At 40.9% G+C, this 24,788-nt stretch overlaps 2 protein-coding genes across 3 annotated transcripts in view; both read right to left on the bottom strand.

Moving 5' to 3' along the window:
• Positions 1-3,229: 3,229 nt before the first annotated feature.
• Positions 3,230-8,427, bottom strand: hspb1 (heat shock protein, alpha-crystallin-related, 1). The gene is made up of 3 exons (XM_010789796.1): positions 7,851-8,427; positions 4,463-4,526; positions 3,230-3,918 (listed from the first exon to the last, which is right to left on the bottom strand). Exons 1-3 carry the CDS (start codon positions 8,317-8,319, stop codon positions 3,768-3,770), a joined length of 684 nt encoding a protein of 227 aa, XP_010788098.1. The 5' UTR covers positions 8,320-8,427; the 3' UTR covers positions 3,230-3,767.
• A 1,403-nt stretch (positions 8,428-9,830) lies between these two features.
• srrm3 (serine/arginine repetitive matrix 3) overlaps positions 9,831-24,788 on the bottom strand; it is a 39,809-nt gene continuing 24,851 nt past the window's right edge. Inside the window, exons 10-13 of one of the 2 annotated variants that reach the window (XM_010789794.1) lie at positions 18,026-18,321; positions 15,855-16,106; positions 15,628-15,753; positions 9,831-11,806 (exon numbers count right to left, since the gene is read on the bottom strand). In XM_010789794.1, coding sequence (XP_010788096.1) covers positions 11,551-11,806; positions 15,628-15,753; positions 15,855-16,106; positions 18,026-18,321 — 930 coding nt within the window. In that variant the 3' untranslated portion in view covers positions 9,831-11,550. Of the gene's footprint in view, positions 11,807-13,067; positions 13,193-15,627; positions 15,754-15,854; positions 16,107-18,025; positions 18,322-24,788 lie in introns of those variants that run through there. The other variant, XM_010789795.1, reaches the window with a different exon arrangement.

Genomic DNA, 24,788 nt, shown 5'->3' with positions numbered 1-24,788 from the left:
TACACATTTATTCACTGGTGTCTCTAACCTGCAAGTTGCTCTTTAAGGGTTTCCCATTAATGCACCAACGCTACAGTTCAATTTTCTACTGCAACAATCCCCACGCACACACACAGTGTACCCGCGACTGTTACAATGAAGGCTCGGTAATCAGCTCACGGCATATAGGTGTAAGCAGGGGAAAAGTGCTATTTTTACAAGTGGGGAGTGGACCTCAAGATTTTTTTTTAAATGTTGAAGTTAAAAGCATCAATCTGGTGCACTTTGAGAGCAAAATGAAGAGATCTATGGATACATCTCTCAACATACATATGAAACAGAACTGTAAACAGATTTTCTATTTCTTTATAGATATTTTACAAATCACTCCCCTTTTAAAACAAACCGTTTGAGACCCACTGAGATAACTAGACTAAAGTTAACTATCTAAACACTGACAGTCCTTTACCTCACCTGAGGTTATCTGAGACTCTCAGTCTGACAGGAGGAGAGAGTTCTCCCTCCACCTTGTTGTTGAAAAAGCTCCTTATATCCGTTAGCTTGGCTAGCTAGCACCAGATCCTAACCACAACGATCTCCGGTAGATACCCACCGGTGCGCGAGCTCTCTCTCTCGCTCGCTTGCGCCACACACACACAGAGCAGAGCTTGAATGAAACACAGAGACCCAGAAGTAAGCTACTTGTACTCACGAGGCCTATTATGTGCAGAATCCCTCTCGCTTTCAGTTGGTTTTGATTGAGTGTCCAGACGTGGACGTTTAAGGACTAAAAACGATCCATTTGTCACTTTGCTGTTAGCAAATAATTTGGGGCTCCAGCTAACAGGAAGTCACTCGAGTGTCACAAAGTAATTTAGCCTATGGGTAGGTCAAAAATCTAATGGGTGCTGGTCATATCACCTGTTTTGGCTTTATGTTTTTGGTCAAACATTTGTTTGTTTCACATTTGCATTGATGTAATCAATAATTGTTCTGATTTAATTTAATAAAAATAATAATAATAATTTTCGAAAAAAAAAAAAAAAACATATTTCTTGGGGGTGCTTAGGGGGTGCTTTGGCAATCCTGGGGGGTGCACCCCTAGCTCCCCCCTGGCGCCGCCCCTGCCCCCAGGGGTCCGCGTACCCCCATTTGAGACTCACTGATCTAGGGGATGTTTTTTCCAGTATCCATGAAACATTGTTATAATGAGTATCCGGGTAAAACCAGTATATGTAGCATCCAGGCAACTTTAGTCAATCCAGTCCAAGTAACGTTAGTAGATGTAGCATCCAGATAACGTTAGTATATCCAGTATGATGTTAGCTCATCCAGAATATAATATAAGTTTATCCAGAATTGAGTATTAAATGTGAACTGCAGTGGACATAAACCACATGCTCAACACAAATAAAGCACATACTGTATAGCCACATGCTAAAAAACACGTCAGGCACAAAACAGACAAAACGAAAACATGGTCTCATGAGTCAATATCACCATACGGTGCATTTGAGACTTCCCCATTTCCAAAAGAAAAAGCTGAGATTTTCCATTGAACTTCATATTCATTGTATTAAGTGGTTATGCTGTCAGAAATGGATGTTGGTCCAGCTCCCACACTTTTAATAAATGAATTGCAGGCAGACAATGTACATGCAGACAGCAAAATGTGTCCACCCTGAAATGGACAAATTCAAAGTAGAGTAAATACATTGTAATTACATAGTGATTATAAAATGTGCATTTTCAGAAAGCTATTTAGTCCCTTTCTAAACAATATACTTCAGTTAATGGAAAAAGTATTTGGATAATAATGAAATTATGGCAAACTATTGTTTGCCATAATGTCATGGGTGGACATATTTGGCTAATATTAGCATTTAATGAGCACATGGTGGACCTTCAGTTAGCAACATGATTCAGTTACTTTATAGTGATATTGACTCTCATGGGGAAGGTATTAAAGGGGAGTTCAAACAACTGGGACTATATTTCAACACCTATAAGTGCAGAAGGATAGCTGAATTTTGCAATGTAGCTGTATTTGAAATATGCGCCTCTTGATTTGGATCCTGTTCAAGATAAATATAACTAAAACTTTCAGGAAAATCGTTAAAATGTCATAAAAAAAAGTCATAGTATAGAATATATTATGTAAAATTATAGTATAGTTTTAACCGATGGAGCTAAATAAAAAATCATAGTGACATCAAAGATATTATAAATCATCATGCAATTCACCAATAATTCTAAATGTTTAAAATCCTAACCTCACACTCACAGTAGAAGAAAAGTCAAGAGATCACTAAACAGGATGATGAGTGTCTGTACTAAATGTCTGGGTGTTGGGTCGACGACAGGCCAATAAATTACAGATCCAAGCCTAAAATATACCTTGTAATGTCAATAGTTCAAATACAAAATAATAAGTGGTTGTATTCAGGGTATGAATACATCTGGCTCCACCAGACTGCGCTAACATCCATGCCTGTTGCCATTGTCTTCAATGACCTTGCTCAGTGGAAAGCACAGAAGTCTCCATCAAAAATGTGTCTTGATAATTAATCCGAGACGTTCTATATGATGGAATTATGCAATTTTGGGTTAATATTAGTTAATAGATATTTTACATATTCAAATTATTAATACAAATTATCAACAATTAATGTTTGACATTGTATTATTATATAGATTAAGATAATACACTGTGGAGTTACTACACTTAATTTGGCTTGAGTTTACCCCTGTCCCTTCTGCACTGAATGAGTGATTGTATATAATATTTCTGACATGTATGTCATGATGAATATGGAGCTATTACCTTATTTTTAAAAATCATTTCAGCGGGTGGCGCAGTGGATTAGTGCGTTGGTGTTCGGATCAGGAGAGCACTCGTTCTATAATTTCAGGACACAGTTTATAAGATAATATTTTTGTCAAAATTCTAATGAAACCTGGTGCATTATGGCCCTGGGCGCAATTCTTATATAAACCACAACAGTGATGCAGTATCCTGTTTGTCATGGGCTGTCTGCATGACTCGTGGGGCCTGACATGTTTCACTTGCTCTCTTTTTCATGGGTAACAATCAGATGAATAATTTAGCATAAAATAGCAAAACATTAAGAAGCCCAGCCTCACCATGTCTTATTTCCAGACTTAAAACACACACTTCTTCAAGATACTAGTTCCATGATGTCATGTCACCAATATGCAAATTAACACTTAAAAAAGAGAAGAGACTCAGTATATTTTTTGTTTCCTTTATTCCACGTTTGCATGTAGTATGATTCCAGTTCAGTCCCACAGTGTTTACTCCAACAATCACCGTTCTACACTCAGACTGGTGACATGCATGCTCTCCTGGGACCTTTGTTATTCGATTTACAAAATAACTGCTACTGCAGTCCACTTTACTGTTGTCTTTGGTGTGTCTGTTGAGGTTTTATGAAGCTGATTAACTCAGAAATTAGAAAGGTGTATGTGTAATTGAGGGAGAGAGAAAGCTGCTAGCGGGGCTAAACTGAGATTTCAGATGAAGAGTGTAATTACAGCAAAAAGAGCAGGCATATTGCACAGCTGCAGATGTGTTTACACAGTGCACTCAGCTGGGGTTGGCTTATTACCATAGACAGAGGGGAGAGAGGAGAGCACGGGCAATCCCTCGCTTCCCTCTCTCTGGCGTGTGAACAAGAATGCTTTCTGGAGAGTGATTATCTGCTTCTTCACCTTTCTAGAAGCGGTTTGTAAAATATCAAGTGGGTGTGTATGTGCAGCTTTTCTTTCTACTTCTTCAGCATGCCTTTGTTTTCCACGTTGACAGGTATCTTGGTCTCTGAGCCCTCGATGGATCTGATCAGAGGAGCATCCACGGTCAGCACCCCCTCAGGAGACAGGGAGGAGTTCACCTTCTCAACGTCAGTATTAGATGGGAGGCTGGAGGGAAACACACATAAGATAAGTCTGAGAAATCACCCATTATTTAAACAAGACTGACTGAAACATTAATGCCTGAGTCACTATAGGGGTAAATCAGATTGAAGACCAGCTCAGTGTGTATTGTTGTGGCCCCTGGATGGCAGCAGAGTCCTATTGAGCTTAAATCTCCAGCAGGAGGAGGTGGAGGCTGCTTCTGCTTTTCAGAGCATGAAATCCAGCTATCAGCAGCAACCAGCCATCTACAGTACAGGCTGGACCAAAACCAAAACTAAAGACACCCACAGCAGCAAAATCATAAAAAAAGAATCCCAGGTATCTGAGCCCAGCCCGAGAAATACATTTCCTCCACAGAAATTCACTGCAAAGCCACCATCAAACAGCCACAACAAACAAATTGATAAATATTTTAGATTTGAAGTGAGTTTGTGACAAATGGCATGGCCAGTAGCTTCCTGACATCAGCTGAACAACAAATGTGTACAAGTGATCAAAAATAAAACTAATGTATTCTAGATGGATAATCTTTGAAAATCCTACTCACGTGTATTTCCTGGTGAAGCTCCTGGACACAAAACCATGCTCGTCCTTCCTGTCCTCATGCTTGCCTGAGGAAACAGAAAACATAGTTTTATATAAATGTGGCACTATCATTGATTATCAAAAGCATAAAATAGCTGTTACATTGTGTCAGCATGTACACTACCAGCACCATGGAACTGGTACACCTGAATGAAATGCAGCCCTGTTTGACTACAGCTGCTTTTTTCCTACTTTAGTATGTTTGTATTGTATTTTATCAACCATACACCACATAGTGTTGATGTAATGCATGCCAGATACAAAGCCAAAGCAGGCCTACTTAGAAGAATATTCAGGCCAACTTGTGTAATGGTTTGACATTTTATAAAATTGTGTAGAAGTCTGTTGGAGTCTGGTCCCTCTTTAAATTGTCTTTCCTTCCTGTTAGAATAATGTTTCCTTGTAGCATCAGTGGTTTGCTTTAGGGCTTGGGTTAGGTTATCTTAAGGCGATGCAGAAATCACAAGTAGGGGTAAGAAGTTTCGTTAAGATTTAGAGAAACACTTATCAACATATAAACACTCTAGCTAGCAACCTGTTAGCTTAGCACTAAATGACAACGTTAATGCAGACCCGATGCCGTGGGAGGGCCAGGCCCTCCCATTTGACATTCCTGCCCTCCCCCAATAAACACATTTTTTATTATTTATAAAAATAAAAATAATTGTTTTAGTTATAAATAAACTGCGAACTTTAATGCTACGATGTATGTGATGTCAGTCAGAGTAATAGATGAAAAACAGATATGAAATACTATATGACAGTAAAAGAAGAATACAGTTTAAAAGGGGAGTGATTTGTAAAATATCCATAAAGAAAAAGTAAATCTGTTTACAGTTCTGTTTCATATGTGTCTTGAGAGATGTATCCATAGATCTCTTCATTTTGCTCTCAAAGTGCACCAGATTGATGCATTTAACTTCAATATTAAAAAAAAAAATCTTCCAGGGGGAGCATGCTCCCGGACCCCCCTAGAAGAGGTTAGGTCAACTTCCCACTTATAAAAATAGCACTTTACCCCTGCTTACACGTATATGCCGTGAGCTGATAATCAGCTCACGGCATATAGGCTACGTGTAAGTCGTGGGTATACTGTGTGTGTGGGGAGTGTTGCAGAAGAAAATTCCACTGTAGCGCCTGGTACACTAATGGGAAACCCTATATGTTTGAGAACCCTCTATGAAACTTCAAACTACCCCACAACAGTGTGCCTTGGCAGTCTCAGGCCGCGGAACATGACGGTTTTGTGTGCCCTCCCATGAAAATCATATGCCCTCTGTAGATTTGTTCTGGCGCCGGGTCTGCGTTAATGAAATATGTCTACAAGGACCTCATAAATTACGTTATATTATATGTCAAATCCACACATTTATCAGCAGTTCTCTAAAAGTCATTATGCAGCAAAGTAAGCCGTATCAGTACAGGAGGAAAGATTGAAAGTCAGGGCCTTTAGTTTTGGTGCTAAGCTAAGACAACCGAGTCCTTGTGCTAGCTTCATATGCTACACACAAATGAGAGTGGCGTCAATCTTCTCCTCGAATTGTTCCATAAAAGAACAAATGTGCAATGTTATCTAGTACTAAACTGTATGTAAATGTGAAATGAATTCCAACAGTAGGCTACAATGAATGGGCTTCTTTTTTGTGGAATATTTGTGCTGGCCTTCCCCCCCCATGTAGCCACAGCCAGATCACTCAAAAAAGATCCTCATCATTCAGCTTCTGTCAGTGTCCCATGGGCACTAAGATATCTGGCTATCATGATGAAACACCACCCTTTATTCTTGCTCTAAATAAAGAAGCATGATATTTTTGTTATGACAACGGGCTGATAATGGCTGACTACCGCAGGGAGCTGTCCCCCTTTTAAACAAGACACTACTATTGTGAGTTTGTTTGAGGCAAGTCTGCACTCTTTCAAATGAGGACTCATGAAAAGAGGTTGCCCTTCAGAGTTTGATGATCTTAAATCACATAACCCCCTCTCTTTTGTGACAGGAGGTGGCAAATTCTTCTTGGACGAGACCCCGTGCTTTGTTTATCTGTTCCTGTCTCTCAGCAGTGAGCAGGCCATAGTCCGGCCATGGAACCTGTACCTGGACTAGATCCAGCAGTCCTTGTAAAGCAGCAGGACACGCTTTGTGTGTCACGGCTAAATCCCCTCCTATGAGAGCATGATTCTTAGAGAAATGGTTGACAGAGAAGCCGAGTCTGACTCAGAGAAAAGAGGAGCTCAAGGCCTTTTGGAGAGCTGAGCTATTGTATGATCAATTTCACATTTCTTCAGGTTGGCACATTTCAATTTGGTCCTTCACATTACACGGAGAATGAAAATATTTCACTCGGCTTTCACACCGGCTTTTTAATAAAACAGTTGGGGCACTCTGGAGCTGCTGTTAAAGGCGACTCCCACATGTTGCATTGTGTTTTGTTTTGCATTTGCAGGCATGTATCCAAAAGCCGCCGCCCTCGAGTGTGCTGGAACGCAGTATATTGTCTCAGTATATTATGTAACTGTGCAGCAATGCATCTGCCTTGTGTTTGAAAAAAATAAATGTGTCCTGCCTTTTTATCTTGTTCTTTATGTTTGCACGGTGGCAGTTGTTCTTACACACATGAGAGACAAACCTAAGCAAACCAAGTGAGCGTCTTTAATATGCTTTTGTTTTAGAAGTTATTTCTTTATTGTAAATTCATTAAAAGACCGGCACTTCCTGACAGGAATTGAGCTCCTACCTCTCGTTTCAGTCCGTGAGGAAATCTAAATATTGTGCTCCTTTCTTATTCACTTTATTGTTTGTCCTTTCTAATGCCCTCAGGAATGAACAGTCGGTTTGACACGGTAATAAATTGTTAGCACGTGAAGTTATATTTATTATATCAGAATTGTAGATGTTTTGTCAGGAGTTCAGTCTTAACATATTGTTAAGGCTATAGAATAAGAGAGTGAGACCTGCAAAGATTACTTTTCAACTATTTGATGAATTCCCAACTATTTTGACTAACGATAAATCAGTTTATTTTTAAAGAAAAAATGGTCTCTGATTCCAACTTCCTAAATGTAAATACTTTCCCTTTTTTTTACCCCTCAATGACATAATGTCTATTATATGTTAGATACAAATAATGAGTATGTCATCAGAGGCTTTGGGAACCCCATTTTCTGACTAAAGAATTGATTAAATAATCATCAGATTAATCAACAATGAAATTCATCATTAGTTACGTCACTAGTATGATGCTGTTGTAGTACCTACAACTAATTATTAAACACATATTCTGTGCTTATTGAATGAGCCTTCACTAGAGTACAGTAAGCAGGTGATCAGTGAGAGAGAAATGGGGACTCACCAGTGATTTCCACCACTCCATCCTTGGTCTTCACCACCAGCTCCTCAGGGGAGAAGTGGTTGACGTCCAGGCACACCTTCCAGCTGTCCTGGCTGTGCTTGATCTCTGACATGCCGCTGCTCTGCTGGCGGGACATGGCACGGGCCTGATGGGCCATCATGGCCGGTGGGTACATCATGGAGTTCTGGGGCATCATGTGGCCCATGGAGCTCATCTGGCCCATGGGGTTCATCTGGCCCATGGTGTTCATCTGGCCCATGGTGTTCATCTGGCCCATGGAGGGCATGTCTGGGGCCATGAGAGAGGGCCGCATGTAGCCCGGCCAGTGGGTGCTGGGGAATGTGTTGAGGTCTTCGGGAAAGGCAGGCATACCGAAGGTCTGGTCAAAGATGCGGCTCTGGTGCCAGTCACGGAATGGGTCCCAGCTGGGGGTGCGGAGCATGGTGAAAGGAATACGTCTCTCTGTCATGGCTGCTGTGTTTTGGCTGTAGTGTAGAGCTGTTGGCTGTGTAGGAAGAGCTTTTTGGCCTCTGTGAGAATGTTTTCCCGCAACGTGCTGTCTACCTCTCAGCTGAGAGCTTTTATACACACTGACACTGCCCCCGTCAACAGAGCCCTCCCTCAAGCCCCCAGGTCGTATTTTTGGAAGCTACCAGAATATCTATTTGAGGCAGAGGTAGCACTGGATTGGAATCCAAAGGGAGGCCCTCCCCACTTACAGCTGCCTAGTGCACTGTACTGTTAACCCCACTGTGTGTAATCCCCCCCTCCCTCTCTCTGGGGGAGTCATTCTGCCTGCTGAACACATAGAAACCCAGACTCAGATAAGACTAACATGCTATTTCTAACATGGCTCTTCATAAGCCATGATGAGATGTACAGTACAGTACAGTACAGCACAGACTGTTCTTTGCTATTGTCAGCTAACATGAGTTAGATACACAGGGGATTGTCATTTTGTGACATGAATATAAAAAAGCTGAGCACAAGCAGGATAAAATAGGTAATTTTGCCCACATACAAGAACTATGCAGTAGCCAACAAAAAACAAAAAATTGCAGTATGCAAAATGTTTGGGTTTATATGAACTGTTTATGACCCGAAACTTAACGCTAAGGACTTGCAAATGACTTGGTCCCATCGCATGGATGCAGCGTATCTACGGGGACCAACTGTTGACCCTACACATTATCCATAAGATTCAACTTACATTCAGCTTCACAATTGCCTGTCATCAGATGAGTGTTGGTGACTTTCTCTGCAAACCCCTCATATTATTAATACCAACAATCTGTGGCTTCTCAAAGCTGCTGACAGCCTGAGATTACTTCTGTTTGGCTGATTGTATGTCACAGATGTGTTCCTGCCAGCCTCATGGCACTCTCATGAGATGTTCTCTTTCTGATATAGGTGTTGTATTGAACCCAGTAACACTGCACTATAGGGTCCAGCTCAGCTGTGAGTCTTAGGGTTCACAGTGTTCTTTTTAAATTGTTCTTTCGGTAACAAACTTGGGACCAATGGGATGCCACCAGTTGCTATCCAAAATCGGCACAAGGGGATAATTTGGGGGGGGGATCTTTTGCACGTGTGCATTTGATTGTACAACTTATATGTATATGTTGTATATAATGTATATTGACAGGGACTGTTGCAAAAGCCAAGTGCCTCATCAACAGATTTTAAAACAAGTGAAATATTTTCTTTTGTCCAATAGATTTAGCTGATTAATACAAGTTAGAACAGTTCTCGTTTGAGAGTGTGACTACAGACTGAGTTCACTCATCACAGAGTGTAAGGGTGATGGGGTCAGTTTGGAATTGGGCCAGTCTCATTATCTGCCCAAGTTAAATTCTACAGAGCTGGAGAACATTCTGGCCAAAGTTGTCATGAGTATCAAGTATTGGACAGTTCTCATCAGTGCCATCTGTAGGAAAATAAGTGCAGAACGCCAGCAGAAGAAGAAGAACACCATAATTATTTCCCCATTTGTTTCTGTTTATTGTCAGGTATTATAACTTGTACACTACAAAGAATGACTTGGAGAACCAAAGGGGCAATGCTATACTTGCAATAAATGAACACGTTTGCAGATTATTTCAGTTGGGTTACACTGGGTATGCAACACTGAGTGACTGAGTGGTCGAATGGTAAGGAAGACTTAGGGTGATCCCTGATTGTGTCGCCAGTTTGTTCACCGTACAACTGAAGCTGTGTGTCTCGTCTCTGCTATGCTAGGTTACATCACATATATTTTCCTGGTAACAAGGGGACCTGTGACAGAAACATGTTGCGGCCAATTATACAAGGGATTGGAATATGTATAGGTTGGAAACATACGGTAGAGTAGAATAATGGACTTCTCTTTCCACACCGTCCTTAATACAAGCAGAGTCATAATGGTTGCATTCAAATGAACCACTACTAAGAGGCCGGGGGTGCCGTAGTGGCATTCGTGGGAGAAACTGTGTGCGAAGACCGTCTGCTGCCCAACGGCTACAAAGAGCATGTTAAACACACTGCAGTCAAATCTCCACCCTGATGGCGTCAGCCTTGTCATGATTTCTGTGGACATAAACGTACAGGGAACATGTTTGCATCACAATCTCGTCTTTAAAGCATGATCCAACTGCTTTGCAGTTCATGATAAATACATTAAATAATAAATAACCAATAAATAACCAAATAAATACAATAGGATCATAAATAGCTGTGGTCAACACGTGTGTGTTTGTGTGTGTGTGCATGGTAGATATTTTGCAGACAGTTTTCTGTACACTACCATACAGCAGCCTTAGTGTACACATAAATAATTACCTCACTGGACATTGCAGAGGAGGTACACACACACAAACACTCTCACATACAGTCAGGATTAGCAGAATCAACATAATAATTTAAACAGGGAAGAGTAAAAGTACATCATAAATAATTCCCCCCTCCCGACATACTGTATAGGCCAGTGGGAGCTCTGATGCACCTCTACTTCCTGCCAGTCTCTCCTGATGCATCATGTTCAACAAACCTCCTTCAACTAGATGGAATATACAGTGCATAGTTTACAAAGCCAGAACGTAAGAGTTTACTATACAGACAAACCTATACAATACAATTTTATCATAAAAAAAGTTCATTTTCTTTTTTGCTCCCCATTTCATCCGCCGATTTCTCTTTTGTTCTAACTGCTGTTGATCTCTGCTCCTCGATGAGATGTAAGTCTTTGAGGCAGATGAGGACATGATTGGAAAAAAAAAGTCAGAAATGTTCATTAAGCAGTTGATGTGTCCTCTTTTTATCTTCTACTCAGCTCCTACTGTTAGGATATATTTATATATATTTATATAGTATATAGTTCTTAATGAATTCATTTTTGGTTGCGTTGTGGAAGAAGAGAAAGAAAGTGCTAACATACAGCGAGATTTGTTCTTTGGGCTATACCTAATTAATTTCGACATGTGGTGACCCATTTCCTTTAATGCCTTTGTGAAGACGTGAACAGTGATAGCCAATTTCAGAGTGATGTGCTATATCAAATTACGTTTCTCCACTTTGATCCAGGCTCAGGGAGAGATGATGGTCCAGGGGCGAGGAGTTTGGGCCCTGGTTGGACAGCAGTGAGGCCCTGTGGAGACCCCGTTAAAGATCATGATTCTCCTCTGGTTGTTTTTGTTTCCCTTCTTCACGTGCTGCGTGTTTAGTGTCAGACTCCGGGGCTGTCATAGCTGCTGCGGCTGTCGTAGCTGTGGTGGCTGCGGGAGGGGCTCTTGCTGCGGCTCCAGCTCCGGCTGCGGCTCCGGCTCCAGCTCCGGCTGCGGCTGTGGCTCCGGCTGTGGCTCCTGCTGCGGCTGGAGCTGCTTGAGCTGTGGCTCCGGCTGCGGCTGGAGCGCGACGGGCTGCTGTCCAGGCTGGAGGACGAAGGACTGGGCCGGTAGTACGGGATGGGCCGCTTGCGAGCACTGGGGAGAGGGGAAAGAGGAGAGAGGAGAGAGGAGGGGGTTACATCTGACACATTTAAGGTTTGACGAGTTAGTGTTCATGGATGTTTAACACATGTTGTATTAAGACTTAGTGGTTGAGAGACAATCATTGTTAGGTTAGAGGAGTGGGGAAGTTATGATCAGTACAGGATCTGAAAGAGAGCAGTTTATGTGTTAACAAGTTCAAGCTGTTTAACACGCACACGCACACGCACACACACACACACACACACACACACACACACACACACACACACACACACACACACAAACAGACAGAGTTGCTACACTATAAAATATTTATATAGATTCGCATCACTCAAGAGAAAATAATTGATTTCATTGATTGAACATTCTTCTCTATTTAGATAACTTTCCTTTAAGCAAAAATTTCTGAGTGAAATTGAGTTCCCTATGCAAAACATTTACCTACTGTAAATGTGTAAGTATCCTCAATGTGATTGGTTGCTTAATGTTGCAAAAGTTCAGAAAACTGTCCTTTTTCTGGAAAAATCAATTAACAAACTTTTCGCTTTGTTATCTTCACATTGGAAAATATTCAATACAAAGAAAAAGACTCCCTGTTGTGTAAAGAACTTTACCCTAAGTACCTGTTTTTACTTAATACTGACACTGACACAAACAACAGCCTTGACCAAATTTGGGACACAGCCTTTGTCCTCACATGCCATCCCTAATTAACCTGCCTTTAATTTGAAATGTGTCTCCGTCTCCGATGGTAGTCTTACTCAGGAACACACGCACAAAGCATGCACGCACGCACACACATATACAGGGCAGAGAAAAGCATGTGGTTAGTTTAAGCTTAGATTGCCATGTTAATAGCCACCCTGGCAGTGCTTCCTGTAAGGTAATCAGCTTTTAGTTCCCAAAAGAGCCTTGTCTCCTCAGTGGAGGCCGACACCCAGCGCAGAGATAAACGCTATCAAGGTATCCTGCTGCTGCAAGGCCTGCTTCACCTTGTCTTTGCAGCAGCATGCAGATAACTCAGCCTTGGCTTTTGTCTTTATATCTGCCTGTGCAATGGAAAGATATCCTCTTTTATAAACCTTGATAGCGTTTTAATCTCTTTATCCCCGTGTTACAACATTAGTGAATGAGCGCAGAGGGGCGTCGCTTTAGAGTTGGTGAGTTTCTGCGCTGAAGGAGCACAAAGAGGACAGAAAAAGAGAAACAGGAGGAGGCCAGGTTTACTCAGGGGAGCTCTGATGGTTTTGCTGTTCAGCCGAGCTTCTGGTGTCAGACTGGTCCGTTCCTGCTGCGCGGCAACTGTTACCAGGGTAACTAGCCTGCGGCAGCTCCATTCAGCAGCATCCCGTTGTCTTGGCGTCAGGACCTTTAGGACTGGAGTGAAAGACGACAAGGTACACACATTTCACCCACGTCTATTAACACTTGTATGAGAGAGTAGAGGTGACGCTCTCACAGTAGTGTGGGAGATTTCTCTCTGTGTTCTCATAACTCACCGACGGCATTTCAAGTGATACAAGCTCATAGAGAATTGCATGGGAAAAGAAGCTATAAAAGTAGATTTGATGAGTTTTATAGATAAGTTAACTGTAATTGAGCTTATTATCATTAGCAGAGGGGGATAAAAGACCCAATCTGCTCTCAGTATGGAGGAGCATTAAATCAAGCAGCTCACTGATTCATATTTAATGGACCAATAAACAATACCAAACAAACAAATCAGTACATCAATGAATAAATAAAGACATCAAACAAGCTAAATGAATTAATACAGAATTCTCCTGGCCTTTATAATCCTACTTTCTGTAATGACTTTATGCTCTTAACGTTCTGTACACTCAGCTATAACTTTATTAGGTGCAGGTGGCTGAAACTGATGCAGTAATACAACACTCCTAAATAGATACCCACCTTCATGGAGGCTCTAATGATCAGTTCTTGTTGAAAGTGTTTCAAAGACATGTTGAGTTTATGGTCCTTTTTGAGGAATGTGAGATGCTGTTGAGTTCTATTGCATTAGCAGTAGCTCTTTCTGTGGGGTCATGGCTTTGGAAACAAGGGTCACAGGTTCAAGTCCCCATCAGACCAACAGTTTGTGGGCGTGTAGCTGCCATGTTTTCTGGTTATGGCTAGAAAGGATCCGTCTTGTGTAAATTTGACGTCACGTTCTCTTTGTAATCGGAGTGGCTCGGAAACACATCTACAGCAGTAACATGCAACATACACATTAATGCAGCAGCAATATTAATAGAGGAACATCAGATATAATAGTAAAACACTGAAAGGGAACATTTTATTGCACCAGGAGCTATCTTGGGACTTTTAATGTGTTGACTTGTATGTGAATAAAAAATAAACCAGTGTTGGTGATCTACACTGTTGTCATTCTTCTTTGAACAGCAAGACCGCTAACACCCTATTTCAACAATCACACTCCTTGTCATTGACATCATTAATAGATAGTTTAGCTGCTCACCATCATTTGCTGTGGCCCACTGATGTTAACGATCGTAACTGAAAGGCTGCCTGCCAAACGTAAACATTCAGCCACGTGACTTGCAAACTCTCGCGAGAGTTTTACACAAGACGGATCCTTTCTAGCCATAACCATGTTTTCTGGATATCTACACTTAATGTGTGTATACATCTTATGCTTGTGTATATTTATAATGTGTGTATACAATAACTGAATTTCCTCTTGGGTTTTAATAAATGGTAATTTTCTTCTTTTAATACTCCAGGGAGTTTTTTATTGTTCAGACCAACCTGATTAATATAAATGAGTAGAAAGAGATGCCAGTAAAACAGAAGGCAGACTGCCGGCTATTCATGGCTGAACAGAGTAATTCCTCTGCAGGTTTTAAGGGTGAAAAAACAACAAAAATATATCAGTTAACCTGTATTTTTGCAGAGCTAATATTTTCCAATGTTGGACATCAATCAAAGTCCAGGCAGCAAAGGACTCAACAAGTCAATTATAGGGTTAATGCTGCGATTCACCTTAGGTTTATTATGATGTTGTTATACTGGATACAGACTATATGGCTATAAGCCGGCCACTGGAGTATCTCAGACTTTATTCTCCTACACTTGCACTAACAGCACTATCTGTTTGGCAATAGCACTGTTGCTGCATCCTCTGCTTGGAGCCACACAAGAGGATTGAGTGATTGTTCCCCTATAGCTGAATGATAATATAAGGAGCCTAAACGTTCTCCAGAGCAGACACAGAGCTGTGGAGATAATATAGACATTCACATCATGAAAGTAGAAAAACATGAAATAGCATATTCCGTTGGGCTGGAGAACCTCACACTTCATACTGTTTCCTAAACCAAACCTACACACACACCACTTCATTTTAACACTTCCAATTGTGCCTGCAGTTTTTCCATTTCTGCTCCAACAAGGGCTTTAATGAATCAGGATGTGGCTCCTAGTATTTACACTTGTGAGTTAGAGCAGGAACATTTCCCCTCATTTTATTCATGTTGCTTCTCATTGTTGTAATTTGCAGTTGTAAAAGAGTGGTCCTCAGCCCGAGAGCAGTGCACTTCAATTATAGAACATGGTTAAACTGCAGAGAATAAACATACCTTCAGCAAAAGTGGATTATGCTAAAGTGTTGTTCATTCGGACTCATAAAAGCAAAAATGCAATTCAACACAGACAAACTGTCTCTGTGTGAAACTGTCCTGTGGAAGAAAATCCATACAGTAGGTAAGATCTGAATCATAATGATCTCCTAGATATCATCATAGATGGAGATGGATCATAATGAGGTTTGTGATGCTGGACAGATGTGTTACCTGGTGATCCTGCGGGCCTCCATGAAGCTGGGGGAGTCTCTTCTCCTCTTGCGGATTGGTGAGTAGCTGCGGGAGCGGCGGCGAGCGCGGCTCTCGTCGTCAGAGTGGTTCTGGCTGTCTTTCTCTCTGCACGACACACCAACCGTCAGAACAACACATTAGATCAGAATGACACTATAAGCTGTATGAAAAGGGAAATCAAAGTGTGAAAGAGAACAAGCTCCCACCTGGAGTTGTTCTGGCTGCTGTGTGGGGACTTGGCCTTGGAGGGGCCTCCGTCTCTGGAGGCAGAGCGTGAAGACGAGTGCCCGCTGCTCCAGGAGCTGCTGCGCTGCCGAAGGTTGGGTTTGCCCCGAGACTCCTCCTTCTTCCTGCCTGACGTGTGCGGGTGACGCCCCGGTGACGCAGACTGGCTCCGGTGGTGCGCCTGACCCCGACTGGAGCGGTGGTGACGCTTGGAAGAGTGGCCCCCTTTTGACCTGGGGTGACAGGAAAGGTTTGAGTAGTTATAAATGTGCAATTCGTTTTCACTTGGAAATCTTGGTAGGCATGTCAGTAATGTTTAATTTGTTGTCTTTCTTCTACTTTAGTGTTGAATGTGAAGATAATACCACATAAGGCCCTCAAGAAATAGCTACCAAAAATCAGTCCTTTTTCTTTTATACGTTTATTATTTTATGGGCCACCAGGGTTTTTGCAAGTGACGGTGTTGAAAAGGGGAGACAGAATGGATGGCACGTGGCAAATGGTCCTAGGTTGGACTCGAATCCGGGTCTTCCACATGCGGACCCATCTCCAATACATGGGCCTCAGCTCGACCAACTGAGCTTTACAAAGGCCCTTATTTTTATTACATCTTTTAACCCTCCTGTTGTCTTCGGGTCAAATCTGACAGATTTACTACTTTCATCAATCATACTGTAGCTTTTTTGTTTTACATTTGATGGCATTAAGGCTTTTATGATATCCTTCACATTTGACATTTGAACATATAAAATTGCTGAACACCACTTTCATTGAATTTTGGATGATTTAGTCCAGTGGTTCCCAACCTGGGGGGCGCCAAAGATCGCAGGGGGGGCGCCAGGCCTCAGATGATTTGAGGCCAAATATCATATTTAGACTTTTTTTTTTTTTACATATAATTGTAAGGCAATACATGATTGTCACTAAAAGGCTTGTCTCTACATTACAATAAAATATAAAAAACAATTGGCTAATTAATTTTAATAAAAATTCAAGTTAGTAATAAAGGCATAAAAAGACAGAAATGTATAATTCTTTCTTTAATAGAAATGTTTCTTCTGCCCGTAAAGTGTCCAAACCAGGCTTGTCTGGATAAGCGCATTTTTAAAACATAGTCATTGTCCATGCCGGTTTCGGTTGGATTATTTGTCACAGTTGCTCCAATCAGATCGGTCTCCTCCATTTTGTAGATTATTTACGACTTTTGAATCCACATAAACACATCGGCAAAATCCGGCTTACTTTGAGCATGTGTTTTAAACAGTTTAATCCCTTTGTGAATTGTTCCACTTGCGCCGTCCTTTGATTCGTAGTACAGCGGGATCCAAATGAATAATCCTGACCAATAACATCAGCATCTACAACAGTGCTCCTTAAGTTACCTTTCATCCTCCCTTTGAACAAAATACTTCACATTCATCCAGTTTGTGACATAGTTGTAGCATTTTGAGGACTTTAAAAACTGGAATTACCGCTGTTGCGCTCCGCCATTGTTTACCGGGACAAAATGACGCCATAAAGAAAAGGAAACTAACCATTTGGATCAGAAACACACCACACACACACACACACACACCACACCCACAACACACACACACACACACACAACACACACACAACACACACAACACACACACACCACACACCACACCACACACACCACACACACACACACACACACACACACACACACACACACACACACACACACACACACACACACACTAGATGTGTTCCCCCCCTTATGTGCCCATCCCCCCACATGGATCACACCTGGCACACGCAATACATGTTCATTGTCTATTCTTTGTATATTTACTGCAGTTTTTCCTGTATACCAATATTTACAGTTTGAAAGGGTGTTAAATGAAATTTGGTGATGATTAATGTTTTTTGTGTTAATGTAATAGCAGTTAAAACAGGACCGGTCAAATTTGACCGCAAACACCAAAGTAAGGGGGGGAAACGAAGACAATAGGAGGTTTAATCAGATTAAGTTTTACCTAAAATATATAGTTTTATTTAGTTTTAGTTTATTAATTATACATATTTTGTATACTATTATCCCTGTTAATGGACAGTATGTCTGAATGGCAGTGGAAAGATGTAGGGTACATGAAGTCCTAAAGCTTGAGACAAATAGAAGTCTTACTTTCTGTGGTGACGGGAGTTCCTCCCCCTGTGGGTGTGGGTGTGCTGGGAGTGGGCCGAGTCGCTGCTGTGAGTGGGGGAGTGGGAGCCCTTGTTCTGGCCCCTCTGGCTCCCTCTCCTCCCTGACGCCTGGGTGACGGAGTTCCCTAAAGCCGAGTTCCTGCCGTCCACACCCCCAGCCTCTCCTGCAGCGCACATCTGTCCCGCCTGGCTCCTGCTTGGGGCGCTGTGGAGCTTGTGCTCTCTCAGCAGAGTGGACTGCATTCCTGCAGAGTTAGCGGTCAGCAGACGGAGCTTCTGTAGAAAAAATGATGACCAACAAAGGAAAAAAAAAAAGGAAAAAAAAGAAAAAGGACAAAAAGAGCATTAGAGTGTTTTCAGGTCGGTGATTGAGTGCTACGGTGTACTTGCCAAAAGAAGGTTAACATCTAAAAAAAAAAGATCTAGGTTTTCTCCATTATGGCTTATAGATAGTCCTCTATGGTGCAGCGCATGCAATACTTGGCATGCAAAACCATAATGAGTTGAAGAAATCATAATCGCAAAAACAAACAAAAAAACTAGGAGGAGGAAGAGAGGGAATAAAACAAAAATAAAACTGTAAACCAAATAAGTTAAAGAGCAAAGGCAGAAAGTACAGAGCTACAGATTTTAGAGTAGAAAAAGAGGACTTCTTCAGTTTTTTTTTTTAGTAATGATTAAAAAAAATGAAACAAAACAGAAAGAGAAGACAACTTGACGGAACATCACAGAAATGGAAGGAACAAAATAAAGATCACAATTATTGAATCAATCGAATCAGAAAACAAATCGTCTGCTACTCAATTTTCTCTTTCTGGATTTTTTATTCTTGTAGACAATTGCTGAGATGTGAACAGCGACCCATTTTCTTTGATTTTTTTTGTAATGGTTACTCTTGTTTAACTCCCTTCTGGTTAACATCCACTTACCAATAAAGTGGTATTCCCTCCTTTAGTAGGTAAGGTATGAAGAAAAGGGAAAAGTGGGGCAACATAAGTGCATCATTAGATTCACAAAATGCAAGAGAAAAAGACACAAAAACCTTCCCTGCCAGTGACTCATGAGACAATGCATGGACATCAATGGAAAAGAACTGAAAAGCAGAGAGGAAAACCACAATGTGCAGGAAACCCCTCACACAGAGTCAATCCTCCGGGCCCAGTCGCCTCCCTGAACATCAGAGAGCAACCAGGCGGAGAGTGGCAGGTACTTTCTTTACCATTCTTCTCTCCATGTAGTATCTTCAACAGGGCAGGAGTTATTTAACATCCGGAAGCGATTACAGGCTAACTAGCTTAGCTTCTATCAGTGTGTTGGCTCCTTGATAAGAGGCACTTTTAGTTATTACGATTTTATTCAATAACGTTCTAGGGAGTTATTGCTGCATAACAATAGTAATTATTAGATTACTACTTAGATTGGATAAGGTTAACATTACACTGTATGGCATCAGAGGTTATGTTGTTGGTAATTCACCAATGTGAGAACCCCTGAAAAGCTCAGTAGTCAAAAGCTACTTATAGAGTCACAAATAGAATAACACCTAGAAGCTAGTGTTAGTATAGGAATGATTAGGCTGGCCAAATTCTGCATTTTTCTTATTTTTTTATCAATTCTGTGAAAAAACCTAAATCTACAATAAATGAAGCGCTTGATAGTACTTTTTACCTTGCCTGGAGCAGTATTTCAGTTTCATCGTCTCGTGCCAGCATCAGGTCTAATTTATGGTCATACCTGGTAAACGAATGACTCAGCTTTGCGTTTAGATCTAATTAGCTTATCTTATCTTGCTAAAACGTTAAACATTGTGAACGTTATTATTATTATACCAGCTAAGCGTTAGCATTTTCCTTTTGAGCTTGTTAGCCTGCTGCTGTTAGCATTAGCTAAAAGGGCCACTTACTGAGCCGCCAGTGTGGCTGTAGACTCTTTGTATTGATTCACAATACAACAACATATGTGTGACTCCTTATCGTGCCACAAACAACATTGGAAAGTAAGAAAGTGTTGACAGACTTTGTTCATTTAGATATGTTCAAGGAAATAGTTTATGGTAAGAAAAATAGTTAAGTAGTAGAGTAATGTCAGCCTTATTCTATAAACTGCATGGTTGAGAGTGAGCTAAAGTGCATTGCAGTCCTCAAGTGTAAGTATTCAACATGAATAGGGTTATGTTAAGTTGTTCAATGGAAGTTAGGAACTGAAAGTTGTGATGCACAGTTATACACTGCTCAGTGTAAGCAGGTCATGAAAAGAGGGCAGAGAGAGTAATTTGAATGTTTTGTATGAAACCAAATACAGCTGGCTCTTTGCGCATGCATTACAATGTTTTTTCTGATCTGCCTGTAATCTCAGATTCTACATCAGTACCAACTTGTCCTCGCAGAAAAGAAGAGCCGTTATGCACCAGAGAGAGGACAACTAAGCGGTATAATAAGAAAACACACAACCTCTGGAGCTTATGACAGTTGTTAGAAACAGTCGTGGAAATCAATATGGTGAAAATCATAAGACAATGTACTAATTCACCGACAAACAGAGAGATGCTGGACAAACAGGAATGCATTCTACCAAAACAGAAAGAAAACAAAGCTGGAGAAAGAAATGAACCTGGAAGATAGAGCGGGATATTGGACTTCAGAATGAAGTTAAGGAGGCAAGAGGAAAACCAGAGCTCTACGTAATCCAATCCTTTAAGAGTCAAATCATAATTGATGGAATATAATTTATTTGGATAAAGACCATTGGTAAACAACAGAAAGAGAGAGATAGAGAGAGAAAGAGAGAGAAACATTGACGTCACTCAGGCTAGGGTGCTTGTCACATTCTCATCTGCATAAAGATCACGTGCGTAGGCAAAGCATTACCTACCTTCCATTTCAATCAGTGACACGTATGCAATATCAACAAAAAAAAGGAAAGAAAGAAAAAAAAGGAGAAAGGAATGTTCTCCGCAGCGAAATGGGAAAAAGACAATGACCTCTTTTAGTATCAAAGCTACATATTGTGTCCAGAGACTAAGGAGAAAATAAACAAACCAAAAATTACAAAGAAAATAGAGAGGAGAAAATAAAACTCCAGCTGGAAATCAAACTAAAATGAGAAACAAAGAATGACTCTACAAACTACATGATTTGCTTTGTCTTTTTCGCTTGTACAAATGCAGCCATATTTGTATCAAAAAGGGGGGATGGGGAAGGGGACAGAGGTAAGCGGATAGAGTTAATTGTCATATTAGTGGACATCCATGTAGAGTAGAGTAGCTAAGAGGAAGGGAGGAGGAGGAGGAGGAGGACATGCAGAGCTGGCAGATGTGAAAGATACTGTATGTGGGAAGGAAAATGCCAGGACAACAAGAGTGAGACGTGAGTCACACATGACACAGATGAACAGGTAGGAGAGGAGGAGGGGGAGGAGGAGGAGGAAGTAGAAGAGTGTTGGAGGGGTAGTCACCGCTAAGATAGACAACTAGAGTCAGCACATTCAAAAGGGACCCCAGTCACATGTTGGCCTGCGTCTTCTTCAGTAGCACCACTTCTCTACTCTGTACTTTGGACGTCAGCCCAGCTTTCTGCTCTTTTTATTTATTTATTTATTCACCACTGTAAACACAGGTACACTGAGAGAGCGCTTCAGGAGCTTTGTTCGAATCTGCTGTTTAAACTGAGTCTAAACAGAGAGCTTACGTTACAAAATGGCTTGGGTCCCTTTGAAATAACAATCGTGTTAATAAATGTGTGAGTTGTCCTAGTTATTTTCCCAGAGTACTTGTGTTTGAAGTGTTTGAAGACATCCATTAATAATGAGCAAGAGGACGACTAGCCCGGAGTGGGACTGTTTCACTCATTGTGTAGCAGACAGTCCCAGATGCTTCCCTTAGCAAAGCATGGCGCAGCTGTGCACTGCTCTTTATCAGAGGCGGGGGAGCGCATGTACTGAACTTACCAAAAAAACAGATAGTCCTATGAACATATTATTAGAGTATTAGTAAAGGTTTTATAAAACATTCCTGATAAAAGATCATTTTATCTCTGAAATGTTGTCAAAGTACATAAACGAGTAGTGAATCTTAGTAATCGTATAAAACGTTCACAATTTGTCATTTCCACTAACTAATTGAAACGGTCCCGTCCTAACTAGCGAGCCAAATACAAAAACCTAAGCCAGATCAAGTATTACGCACACTTTTGTGCAACTCTTATTTGAACTGTTTGTTGAATTGAATCAAGTGAAATACTGTGTTGACCTCGCCCTGTGAGAAAAGTATCCACTTTTGCGCTTGTTTTAACACAGTGGCTAATTTAGAAACTAGCATTGAGACCTTCCAAAACAAACTTGGAAGAGCCGCATGGTAATATATGATCATTTAATTTCATTATTTTCAATTTTTCAAGGAGGAGAAGGCTTCTAAGAGTAGTCAACTACCATTTTAGTTTGGTAAATGCATGTCAACTTTACTTACCCACCTCTGATTGAGAGCCATGCTCAGCTGTTTCCTAAAGCTTCACTATGAAAAGCATCTGGGCGTGTCCACCAACAGTGGATCAGACAGTCCCAAGCAGGGTTATAGTACGACTACAGGAACACAAACTGAAGACAACCAGCTGCTATACAGAACATTTGCTAATCCACACAACTGCTGCAGTAAAGTCAAACTTCAGTGGGATCCAGGATCTGTCACACATAACCAGCCTACTGTGCAGAGATTTCAGTTTGGGGATTACCATGAGAGACATACTTTTAGGTTTTGCTACAGCCCCTTTTGCTACAAAGATTCTGATTGAAAAAAATGGAGCAAATGAAATGCTGCTCTTTCACTACATCCGAGCTGAATGGCTCAAAGGTACATGATCACACAGACTCCCTTGCCATTCTCCACTAGAGTAGATCACAAACAGACAGAAGAGATACTGCCACCTAGGGGCAACATGCACATGGACATTTTAAAGTACAACAGTAGAGAGGAGCGTGTGATTAACTCCTGGTGGTTTTGCAGGAGCTGTTGGACGCCTGGAGGAGAAGAGAATCTATCACTGAGCAGAGGATGTGCTTGAGAAGAAAGAAAACGGTTGACAAGAAGAAACTATTACACATACCCAGTTAACCTACTTGATCCGGTTCCAAAGCATTTGAGTGCTTTTTATATGAATGAGACAAAAAGATTTGGGAATTTATTCATGGGTAAATACCACTTATATTGATAAGGAAAAAAAAAAACAGTAATGAAGGAATCAAGCATAGAGAGAGAGAGCGAGAGAGAGATAGAGAGATAGAGAGAGAGAGAGAGAGAGAGAGAGAGAGAGAGAGAGAGAGAGAGAGAGAGAGAGAGACCTCAGACACATGCAAACTTGAGTAGAAACTACATATTCACTAGACATTGGTTTCTGGGTGTTTACAACCAATTTAGATGCTTATTCAACAGGGAACAATTGTTTAAAAGCCATCCCTTCAGTCTTAGTGTCTTTTGTGTTATTCCAGCATCCTACTGTGGCTCTGATGATCCATTGACTACAAGTAATAAGGTTGTTTCCATAAGAGCGAGGGTGATTTGAAAAGTGTCATTTAGGTAATAAGAACTGTGCTTATTTTCAAAACAGCCGAAACAAACAGGGAGCAGTTCTATTTGAAAAGGGAAATGTGGTTATGAATTATCCACTTTTGCTTTAAGAGCCTATTATGTTTATTTTAAGACAGAGCTGTTACCTCTGTGTTACTCAGAGGGCCCACCCGATTTTGATTAATTTACACAACATAGTTTTAGGACTCGGCTCGCCGCTATGGAAGTTTTAAAATGCCATATATTAGACAATTCTTTAGCTTTTACTATTGAAGAAAAAAAAAGCACCTTTGGACCTACTCATTAAAACTAATGAAACCGTTGTTTTGCATTTCGTTACGGCATGTCTAGGCTGCTCCCTGCTGGATGACATGAAATGCAATACATCTCCTCACCTAGTTTCATGTGTTGTGATTTGATTGTAAAGATACAGCAACATAAAAAAATATTTAAAAAGATAATAATACATTTAAAATCGAATGCATTTCTTTTTACTTCCTGTAAAATATTTGTATGACTCATCAACTACTAAACTAATGAAATGTGATTCTGGGCTAAAAGCTAACTTGTCCATCACATAATCTGGATTTCAGCTGTTGTGGTTGGCTAAATATACATGTGTTTGTGACAATGTATACTGTATTTCATTCTATCTATTTATTGTTTTTAGTTAGGCATTTTAAATCTTCCATGCAGCCAGGCACACACCACTATTATCTGGATTGGAGAGCTGCATGCGTGGATCAAGACTTTCCAAGTAATTGGATTTGTCACTTCAAGGGTAAACTGTAGATTTGTATCACTTATAAGCACCATCAGACATCTAATTGTGACTCTCAACATTGGCTAATTCAAACTTTATCTGCATTAAGAGTTCTCATTACGCATACGTTTCTTCTTCTTCTTGTTATTTATTTCATATTTTTTCACGGGCATAAACCTCTTGGGGCAGCTAAAGTTTGAAGTAATCATACCCGTCCTTGGTTTGATTCGATCATTTGTCTCCTGCTTGGAAGTAACAGCACATCTTCTTCTTCAATCGTTAGGAAAGATTGTGTGCCAGTGCTGCTCATATTTCTGTTGGACTAGACTCAGAGGATATTTGCTATACAGAAACATTAGAAACCTTATTCTTGCTGCCCCCCTTGTGTTACTGGTAAATACCAAGAACAAACTACAAACAAAC

This window comes from Notothenia coriiceps, unplaced genomic scaffold (assembly GCF_000735185.1).
Source record: "Notothenia coriiceps isolate Sejong01 unplaced genomic scaffold, NC01 NC01_scaffold00033388, whole genome shotgun sequence".
NCBI classification, from domain to species: domain Eukaryota; kingdom Metazoa; phylum Chordata; class Actinopteri; order Perciformes; family Nototheniidae; genus Notothenia; species Notothenia coriiceps.
Note: the sequence above shows the minus strand (reverse complement) of the source record. Positions and strands in the feature narration are given on the sequence as shown.

What these genes read in the sequence shown, in the direction of transcription:
- hspb1 (XM_010789796.1), bottom strand. Translation starts at nt 8,319, where the DNA reads ATGACAGAGAGACGTATTCCTTTCACCATGCTCCGCACCCCCAGCTGG. An exon ending in TGGAGTGGTGGAAATCACTG is followed by an intron (nt 4,527 to 7,850) that starts GTGAGTCCCCAT and finishes CTGTTTCCTCAG; the next exon opens with GCAAGCATGAGGACAGGAAG. An exon ending in AGCTTCACCAGGAAATACAC is followed by an intron (nt 3,919 to 4,462) that starts GTGAGTAGGATT and finishes GTTTCCCTCCAG; the next exon opens with CCTCCCATCTAATACTGACG.